Here is an 11,915-nt window from a genome sequence, read left to right on the forward strand (position 1 = left end):
TTTTTTTTGTATTCAAGAAAAAACAAAAATATATAAATATATAAATATATAAATTTATAAATATATAAATTTATAAATATATAAACATATAAATATATAAATATATAAATATATAAATTTATAAATATATAAATATATAAACATATAAATATATAAATTTATAAATATATAAATATATAATTTAAAATATATATAATATTGTATAAACGTAGCATGAAAAAAAAAAAAAAAAAAATCAAGAAAACAAATGAACATTACTTAAAGGATGGAGAAAGCAAACTGAAAAGAAAAAAAATAAAAAAACTTCAAAAAAAGAAAAAAAAAAAAAAAAAAAAAAAAAAAAAAAAAAAATGTATTGTATATTTTTTTTTTTTTTTTTTTTTTTTAAAAGATAAAATATATACATTTTATTTATTTTAAATTAATATATGCAAAATATATATATTATATAAATATATATATATTTTTTTTAATTTAAATATATTAAAAATAAAAATTATTATTATTATCCACAAATAGTTTTATAATTTTACTTTTCTTATTATTTAAAAATTTTGATTAAATTTTCTTTTCTTTTCTTTTCTTTTTTTTTTTTTTTTTTATAATATTTAATTGAGAATATATTCTTCCTTCTATAAAATAATATTGGAATTAATGAAAAATGAAAATTCAGGTATTTGGTAATTATTTATACTTAATTAAATATTGTTTCTATATATTTTCTTTTATTATTTTTTATATAAGGTAAAGTTAATGCTTAAGGTCAACATTTTATTTTTTATAAAATAATGTATATAAAAGAATAAACTGAATAATATATTACAATAAAAGATAAAAATATATATTCTTTGAAATGTTAACAATTATTTATTCATTTTTAAAGAATATATGTATATATTATATATATATATATATTTATTTATTTTTTCTTTGCTCGAAGAAAAAACATACAACAAAATAAAACAGAATTTCAATAAATCCCCCAAAAAATAAAATAAAATAAAATAAAAAAGGTCAAATATTATTTAAATAAATAAATTTAAATTTAGATTCATATTCATTAGATATTTCTTAAAAATTAATATAAATATATTAATTAATAAATAAATATACATATAACATATATATATATATATATATATATTCGAAAAAGCTTTTCAATATTTTGTAAAAAAAACATTTAAAGAATTGTCGTATTATGTACTATCATTGGTATTACTTAAATTACTCAAAAATATTAGGTACTGTATAGGTAGCAAACGAATCACTAATATATTTGCATTTATTGTATTTTTTCCATAAATAAATAATATACACAATAATTAAACCTATAGGTATTAGTACCAATGTACCAGTTGTTGATTTCCAAACAATAATTATTGCAATAATAATTCCGATAAGTATAGGTGAAAGTACTTTATATCTTTCAAAATATCTTTTAATTTTTCTCATTTTAGGTTCTTTTTTTAACATAAAGTAGTTACTTTCATTATTACTTTTCATTATATGCATAATTTCTAATTCAACTCTTCTATCAAGACTTGTAAGACATTTAAGAAAACGAATTTTCTTTTTATAAGTATTACCAAAACGATAAGGAGTATTCCTAAAATCCTTCACATAGAACGTATCAAAAAGTGGTGTATTATCATTATCAATTTTTTCTTCATCCGAATCAATACCTTCTGATAAATCTTCATAAACTGGAATATTATGATAATTATCTAAAATTTCCACTTCACATAATAATCTATGATTATATATTTCTAATTCTCCATTATGAATACTTCTTCTATTCAAATACTCTGTTGTTTTAGACTACAAAGAAAATTAAACAACATATAGAACATTTAAACAATTAAAATTTTATTTACACGCACATATATATATATATATATATATATATGTAAATACTCTCTATATTTACCTCTTTAAGATTATTCAAAAAACATATAAATAAAAATACACTAAAACACTTCAAAATAAAATATTTCTTATTTGATATGTTCATATATTCCTTAGAAATATTTTTCAAATTTAAACAAGGTAAAAAAATACCAAATAATACGAATATACATTTTATGTTTCTGTAAAATATTGTATCCATTTGTAAATTACTATACATTGCCATATTTAAAAAAAAAAAAAAAAAAAAAAAAAGGAATATGTATGTTCATATATGTATATATTTATATATATATTAATAAAGTATAAAATATATAAATAAAAGGAAAATACGATACAATAATATCCTACATTCCTTAATATTAAAATAAAAACATAATATTAACATGTGGCAATCTACATTTATATTTTAACATATTTTTATTTTTTTGTAATTATTAAATAATTAAATATATATATATATATATATATTTATTTATTTATTTTTAATTTTTTTCGAAATGAGAAAAAATATATTTTATCTTCAATCATCATCAAGTGAAATACATACACATTACGAAAAAAATACTTATAAATTATTAAACACAAGACTAAAATATTAAGATAAATATAAATATATATTTATATATCTTATTCCTTTTATTTTTATGGAAATACCATATATATTAAATTTTTCAAAAAAAAGAAAAAATATAAAAAACCAATCCTCATAATAATAAAATAATTTTTGAAATAAAATTGTTTCAATATAATTTATCCATTTATTTAAAAAGGAGATAAATATTTTCCAAAATATATATAAAATAATATTAAAATATAAAGAATATAACATAATTATTATATTATATATATATATATATATATATATTTTTATATTTTTAATTAATTATAAATTCATATAAATTAATTAAAAAATTCGTGTACTCAATTTTTTTATTTCCTTAATAAGGTTGGCAAAAATATTATAGAATACATATGTCGTACAAAATACATTTTTTAAAAAAAAAAAAAAAAAAAAAAAGGACACCGTAATCTTACAATGTATGTTATTTCATATTTGATTATATAAAAAATATTGGTAATTATTTCTTTTACACATGTAATATTTAATTAATTTTTTAAAATTAATAGTATTAAAATGGGAGGAAAACAATGAAATATAAATAAAATAAACATTTTTTTAACATACCTTAAAACCTATATATAAAAAATACATATATCGCAAATATGTACATATATATTAATTATATTTTCCAAAATACTTAATAATATAAAACATTTTAAACATAAATTTTTGTATATTAATTTATACATTCAACAAAATATAATTCAATATAATCTTAACAAGTCATCATTTTTCAAATTCAAAAGCTTCATATTTTTTTTTTTTTTTTTTTTTATTCTGGATATAAATATATACTTAATATCTCAATATTTTTCATTTTATTACGTTTAATACATTTTCGTATATAATTCTCACAAAAAAAATTCATAAGAAACTTTATAGGAGAAATGTGTGTTTACTATTATTATTATATATATTTTTTTTTTTTGCTTTATGTTGAACAAAGAAAAAAAAAAAAAAACCTATATACCTTTATTTAACAACCATATTAAATATAAACAAGTAAATTTATTTTTTATATTATATTTATATATCTTTTACATAATCTTGGAAATTATTTTTTATTACTCTTATTTTTGAAACTTTTAAATAATCACTGCTGTTATAAAAATTTTGTTTACATTTTTATATAACATTTTATATTTTTAACAATATAAAAATATATATATATATATATATATATATATATTTTAGTTTAAACTTTACAACATAAACATAAACTATGAACAAGAATTTAAAGATATTCATTCATATATTTAATAGGGAATCATACAACATTATACATATATATATATATATATATATAATAATTACTTTATAAAAATTTTGTATTTATATTTTTAATATAATGTGAAGCTAAATATATTTTTTTTTTTTATATTTTATAATATATCTAAAAAAATATCCTTAAATAAGTGTAATTTATATAAAATATACTTTAAGTATATTTTTTTTTTTTTTTTTTTCATTTAACTTTTTATTATTATAATATTATTTGACATCTATTTTTTAAAAAAATAAAAATTTTATTTTTTGATTAAATATAAAGTTTTACATTAATAATCATTATATATATATATATATTTTTATTTATAAAATTTTAAATAATTATTCCACTTAATATATCTAAAAATATATTATATTATATATTATGAATATTATATATAAATAGAATTATATAAGAATTAAACTTATCAATCATAGCTTTGTTCTATATATTTCTTTTTTTTTTCACAATATATTTTTTAATAAAATAAAATTAACAAAATAAATACTACTACAATATATTGAATATAAATTTAAAATTATAATATTTATTTCACCTTCTTCATAAAATGTACTTAAACATTATAAAATTTTATTTCCCTTTTTCTCATATAAAAAAATAAAAAGGAATTGTTAAAATCTTTTTAATAATAGGGATTTTTATTTTTATATAAATAATAATATATAATTAAATATGCCAACTTTAAAAATACACAACAAAAACCCTTTCCATGTGCTTTTAAATTATTATAAAAAAGTTTAATTCTATTTTATTAGATAATAAATAAATAAAAATATATTTATATAATATACATATAAATATAATAGACTAACAAAAATTAATAAGTAATAAATATAATATAAAAATTATTATATAATATATCCATGATATATAAAATATTATATATTATAATAATATAAAAAAAAAAAAAAAAAAAAAAAGAAAGAAAATGAATAAAAGCGATAGCTTATATATTTAGGATATATATTATTAATAAATATATAAATAATTAAAAAGGAAAAATTACTATATATATTTAATTATTATATATAATATATAATATTATATATATTATATATAAAAATAATTATATCTTTTTTCTTTTTTTTTTTTTTAAACTTCATTTATATATTATATTAGTATTGTTCTATATTTTAATCCGTTATAAAAGCTATACATATAAAAGAATAAATATATTTTATACAGTTTTTTATTATATATACATAATATTATAAAAAATATTTTTTTATAAAGTTATTTTTTGTTTATTTGAATTAAATGCAAACAATATTTATATAATAAATATAGATATCTATAATTAATATTATTTTAATAATATTTTTAATATTATCTAAAAAAATAAATATTATTAATTTATAATAATATATTAAAAATATATACATATAATATATATATCTATAACTCTCTTATATGTAATAAATAATAATTTCAAAAATATTATGGACTAAATCTAAACTCTTAGAAAAACATATTTTCTATATAGATATATAAATATAAAAAAAATAAAATATAGATATAAATAAAAATAAAAATATTAAAACAACATCTTTTTTAAAAAATAAAAGCCTATAAAATATAAAAATAATAAATAAAAAAAATATATATATATATAATATAAAAATAAAATTATATTATAAATATATTTTATATTAAAAAAAAAAATATTATATTAAAAATTTTAATTTTGAAAAAAATTTTTATTTTTTTAATTTGTTTTTTTTTACCTTTTTTAAATATTAAAAAAAAAATTATAAAAATTTTATATATATTTTATATTTCTTAAAAAATAAATTAAAAATATTAAAAAAAAATTTTTTTATTAATATTATATTATTACTAATTTTTTTTACAAAAAAAAAAAAAAAAAAAAATTAAATCTTATTTTACAACCCTTTATAAATACAAGCATAATAAATTCAAAGGTATAAAAAAAAAATTAATAAATAATTAAACAAAAAAAACATACATATATATATATATATATATATATTTATATATATCATTCCTTATGCATCTCTAAAATTATAAATTCTACATATATAATGTTATATATTTAGAATATATATTTATTAAATATATATATATTAATTCTATATTATTTTATTTTTAATTTTTTTTTTAATAATTTTATAGTTCTACCAAAATGAAAGTCACAAAGATCTTATATTTCGTTTTTTTCATGTTTGCCTTGAATTTTATTGTCCCTAATAATGAACATAATGGATATGTTGAAGCAAAGAAAAAACTAACACCTGCAGAAATTAAAAAGAGAAACCAAAAATATATGATGTACTCTGCTATTGCATCAGGTATAGCAGTACTTCTTGGTGCTAGTATAGGTTTAGGAGTTCACTTCTCAAAACAAAAAGCTCCCAAAAAAAAGATAATAAGACAAGTAGTAAAGAAAACTGCAGCATAAATAAAATATGATCATATTTTTTAAAACGAGATATTAATTTGTTCTTTTAATCAATAACAAAAACATTAGTGGTTGTGTACCTATATAATATAAACAAATATGGCAAAGAAATATAGATGAATCTAAATAATAAAGAATTATATATTATGACAAATAAATATATATATATATATATTTATATATATATATTTATTTTTTTTTTTTTTTTTTTTTTTTTTTTTTAATTAAAAGAAATTATTTTATATTATTTTTATTATTTTCATGAACTTTTCGTTTATATATAAAAAAAAAGAAAAAGAAAATATATATAACATATTTATACAATATACATATTATTGTATAGGTTTATAAATTAATAAAAAAGTAAATGAAATCTTTGAAGTAAACTCTATGGAGCATGTGTTTTACTTTTCTTCTTCTTTTTTAATTTTTATATATTTATATACATTTCATACCATAATTGTAAATACTATATATATATATATATATATATAATATAACATATTTTTTTTAACTTAAGAACTTTTTTAATTTTCTAAGAAAAAAGACATTCAAATTTTTGTTTTTGTACGAAAACCTGCTTTACATATGTTTCTATATTATTAAATAAATTATATTAAAAAAAAAAAGAAAAAAAAGAAATCATTAAATAGAATTGTCAAGAATAATCTAACAATATATTTTAAAGATTCTAATGGATTCCATACATAATATAAAAAAATAAATAAATTAATAAAATGAAAAATTAAAAATATATGTTATATAATATAACCTGTGTTTTGTTTATATCTTAAATAACAAAATATTTAATCAGAAATAAAATATCTATAAAATATTAAATATATCAATTACTGAACCTTAAAACATTATAAAATATATAAATTATAACAAAACATATAATTCATATATATATATATATATATTATATACATGTATTTCAATTAATAAATTTTATTTCTTAAAAAAATATATTCTGACTCTTATAATATATTATTAATATATTTAAAAATTATGATTCCTTACATATCATCTTCTTAATAAATAACCCATCTATCATAATATTCTGTTCATCCATTGAACAAAAATATATAGCATTATTTAAAGACATAAAATATTTAATATATATTATTTATTGCTATACCATACATTCTAGATTTACCTATATGTTGATATATATATATATTTATAAATTTCACTATTCATTTTACGGATAATATTTTATACTATATTAATATATATATATATATATATATATATAATGAACATTTCTTTTATATGAAAAAAAAATTCTTTTATATATAAGGACCAATATTTATATACTATGCACTTATTAATTTTAATATTTTTTAATTTAAAAATTTTCTATAATATAATTATTATATCCTCTTCTATTGCTATATAATATGGTTGCAGGAAATATTAATGGTTAAATCATTTTTATATTTATGCTTCATATATAAAATAATATATAAACATGAAATTTTGTACAGTTTTAGAGTTCAATATGTTGTGATTTAAATATTGAACTATTTGTGTCAGCAATAAAATGAAACAATATAAATAAACACAATAATATATATAAATGTATATATATATTATATTTTCAGATGAAAACATAGAGAGAAAAAACAAAAAAAAAAAAGCATTTACTTAAACAAATTGTACTGAGGAATTTTAGAACGTATCATAATATACTTTTTGGACAAAAAAAAAAAAATTAAATTTTTTTTTTTAGCATTTAAACATATATAATTTTATATAGAAATATTCTAAATATGTCTAAATAAAATATTATATTTTATTAATTTAATTCTCTTTTTAATATAGAAATATATTTTTTCTTTCTTCTACTATTATAAATTTCAGTCGATTTTTATCTTTCTTCTTAAATTATCATATGTGTGTTTTCTAGTTTGTTCAATTAGTATGTAATAATATATATTATATATATATATATATATATATATATATAATACATATTTAAAGGTACACAATATTTTGAATTATCAAAAAATATATATCTATATGGTACAAATATTTTCAAAGGAAATATAAAAATGCAATAAAAAATATATATAAATATAAATATAAAATATATGTAATATATATATAAATATATTTATATACAAAAAATATAAAAAATAGAATAAAATAAAGAATAATTTAAAAAAGTACTCGTACTATAAAAATATATATTCTTTTTATATTTCTGCGGACTTTAAATATTTCTCGGTTAATGGAATAATATTCATATATAATATCTAATAATATACATATTATAATGCACTCACTCACAAAGAAACAAAACTAAATAAAAAAAAATTCCTAACAAATCCTTGCTAATAATAAAAATAAATTATAATATTTGTAAATAAATATATGTATTCTTTGAAATAAGGGGAAAAAAGCTCACCAGAATTTATATATAATATTATAAGTTCCTCTTCTCTTGTATATATCCCCTCTATTATCTTCTATATATTGTAATATAAAATAATATTTATTATTTTTATTACAATAAAAAGTTCCCTATTTTTTTTGTGTTAGTATTTCTAAATTTATATATATACCATATATTTCCTCTCTTTTTTTTTTTTTTTTTTTTTTTTTTTTTTTATCTGCTCTATAATATTTTTGGTAGTTTCAATTAGTTGTTAATTTAGTTTTTTGGGGCGACGGTTGTGGTTTTTGCTCCAGCTTTATCTTTCTTTTCATCACCGTTATTTTTGTTCTTGTAGTGGATTCCAAGACCTACACCAGCACCAATGAGAACTGCTAAAGCTGAGGTAATACCAGAGATTAACATGATTTGTTGGTTTCTCTTTTTCTTTTCAGCTGGTGTTAAGGGTTTTTTTGCTTCTACATATCCGTTAAAGTAGTTTGGGGCAATGAAGTTTAAGGCCAATAAGGCGGCGAAGAAATAAAAGATCTTTGTGATTTTCATTTTGATAAGACTACAATAAAAAAAAAAATAAAAAAAAAAAAATTTATATATATATATATATATAATATATATATGTAATGTATTTCTTTTTATAAAAAATATTATTAATCTTTTTGGGTATATAATCTTTATTCTATATTTTTCTTTTTTTTTTTTTCCACAATAAATTATTATATATAATATATATATAAGAGTTACTTTTCATAAATATAAAAATATTTTACTTTCTTATTTTTTTGTTCTATATAAATGTTTTTATATAAATTCTATATATAGAATAAAAAAAAAAAAAAAAAACTTACTTTTTAAAAGAAAAGTTTTGCGGGGAAAGGTTTTAAAATTTAAAAATAAGATTTTTTTAAAAAAGTTTTAAAAAGTTTAAAAAATTTTTTAAAAAAGAAAAAAAAAGTATTTTTTATTCAAGAAAATAAAATATTTAAAAATTTTTAAAAATAATTTTTTTTTTTTTTGAGATTTTAAAAAAAATTTTATTTTAAAAAAAATAAATTTAAAATTAAAAAAAATTTTTTTTTTATAAAATTAAAATTTATTTTATTTTTTTTTTTTTTTTGTTTTTGTTATTAAAAAAAAAATAAAAAAACATCAATTAAAATAACTTTTTAATGCTAACTTAAAAAAAATAACCTTTTTTTGTTATTATATTTTTAAAATTATATTTTAAGTTTAAATTATATATTTATATAAATATTATAATATCACATAATTATTTAATAATACAGAAGAGAAAAGCATATTAGTTTTTAAAGAAATAAAAAAAACAACTTGTTTTTTTACTACCAAACCCAACTATTTTATTTTCTTAATATATATTCATAATTAAATAAAACACGTTGAATATTTAAAAAAAGATATATTTATTTATATAATATAATAAAATATGATATATAATAGATAAACATTCAATTTTATTAGGTTATTTATTTTATTATAAACGTATAGCCTTTTTTTTATTTTTAAAATTTATTCAAATATTATTTTATTTCTTTCTATTATAAATTAGAGATTATTCTACAACTATTATTTTATTGTATATATATAATACATAATTGCATTATATAAATATAAAAAAATATATCTATATAATATTATTATATTGCTATATATGCATTATATTTTTTTTTTTTTTTTTTTTATATAATATATATATAGATATTTATATATATATCACAATACCCTTAACTTAATATTAGAAAATATTTATTTTATAAAACATCTATATAAAATAACCCTAATAAAAAAAAAAAAATATATATATTTTAAAGATAGATAAAAATAACTAAATATATATATACATATATTTAATTATTATAAATTAAAAGCTATATTTATAAATAATATATATATTTTAAAGAATATTTATTTTTTTTTTTTAAATTTTAGTTTCGTATTTTTTATTATTTTTTAAAAATTCCTATTTTTTATTTTTTCATTCTATGAAACAATGTTCTGAATTTTATGTTATAACTGCATTTAGTAACCTTAACTATCCAATCATTTCTCTTAATACTTTAAAAATTGCATGATTTATAAATATATATATATATTATATATATAACTATATAAATTCAGAATAAAAATATAATATTTATTTTATATATTATTAATTTTATGAACATAGAATTAATCTTAGAACGTTCTAATTTTATAAATTTCAATTAATTTTTAATATATTATTTTAAAAATCATTGAATTCTTATTTTTATTTAAAATTTTTTAAACACATGTAAAAATATCATAAATATTATATATTATATTTTTATATTACAAAATTAAATAATTTTATTTATATCATATAGAATGCTCTATTTTTTTACCCTTTTTTATTTCTTCATTTTTCTTTTCTTTTCTTTTCTTTTTTTTTTGTTTTTTTTTTAATTATTATTTTTTGTATAAAGTTATAAATTAAATTATATTTATATTTTTTTATAATAGTTATAATACAATAATATTAATAATAAACATATATTTTAAGCTCTTTAATTTCAATGTTTTTAAATTAATATGTATTTTTTTATCGTTTATGATTTTTCTTACAATGAATCTGGTTTTTTTTATTTAATTGTAATATAAATTTATTTAAGACTAAGTAATATTATAGGGGGGTTATAGAAAAAGAAATATATTGAACTGAAATAATTTAATTACTTTATAAAAATAAAAGTAGCAAAATATATATAATATATTATAATAATAATATATATTTATCTATATAAATATAATTAAAAAAAATTCTATACCAATATATTAAAACAAATAAAAATTACATTTTATATTAAATTTTTCTAATCTTATGAAATCTTAAAATATTTTATAATCCTTATATTTGTTTTGTTTTTTTTTTTTTTGTTAAATCCAATTTTAATTAAAAGTATTGTTGAACAAGTAAACAACACCAATTGTGTTATTCAAAAATATAAAAATAAAATCTTTTTTTTTTTTTTTTTTTTTTTTTTCTTTTTTCTTTTTTAATTTTTCGTTCTTTTTTATCTTTTTCGTATATAATTATATATAAAATTCTATAGAAAAAAAAAAAAAAATAATTTTATATATTATTTTATATAAATGTTGTAATATTTATTTATATATATATATATTTATATATTTATAGATTCTTTCTTTCTTTCTTTCATTCATTCTTATTTTTTTTTTTTATAAATAATTTATATATAAATATATTATATATATATATATAATATTTTTAATATAAAATTAT

At 13.7% G+C, this 11,915-nt stretch overlaps 3 protein-coding genes across 3 annotated transcripts; 1 reads left to right on the forward strand and 2 right to left on the reverse strand.

Moving 5' to 3' along the window:
- Positions 1-1,224: 1,224 nt before the first annotated feature.
- Positions 1,225-2,131, reverse strand: PGSY75_1102600 (putative exported protein; the record flags this gene model as incomplete). The annotated part of the gene is made up of 2 exons (XM_018786154.1): positions 1,225-1,818; positions 1,928-2,131. The coding sequence occupies 2 exons, from the start codon at positions 2,129-2,131 to the stop codon at positions 1,225-1,227; spliced, it is 798 nt and encodes a 265-aa protein (XP_018640949.1).
- A 3,830-nt stretch (positions 2,132-5,961) lies between these two features.
- PGSY75_1102700 (early transcribed membrane protein 11.1) lies at positions 5,962-6,237 on the forward strand (the record flags this gene model as incomplete). The annotated part of the gene is made up of 1 exon (XM_018786155.1): positions 5,962-6,237. One exon carries the CDS (start codon positions 5,962-5,964, stop codon positions 6,235-6,237), a length of 276 nt encoding a protein of 91 aa, XP_018640950.1.
- A 2,659-nt stretch (positions 6,238-8,896) lies between these two features.
- On the reverse strand, positions 8,897-9,181 carry PGSY75_1102800 (early transcribed membrane protein 11.2; the record flags this gene model as incomplete). Its single annotated transcript, XM_018786156.1, has 1 exon — positions 8,897-9,181. The coding sequence occupies one exon, from the start codon at positions 9,179-9,181 to the stop codon at positions 8,897-8,899; it is 285 nt and encodes a 94-aa protein (XP_018640951.1).
- Positions 9,182-11,915: the final 2,734 nt, after the last annotated feature.

The sequence above is a fragment of the Plasmodium gaboni genome, chromosome 11 (assembly GCF_001602025.1).
Source record: "Plasmodium gaboni strain SY75 chromosome 11, whole genome shotgun sequence".
Classification (NCBI taxonomy): domain Eukaryota; phylum Apicomplexa; class Aconoidasida; order Haemosporida; family Plasmodiidae; genus Plasmodium; species Plasmodium gaboni.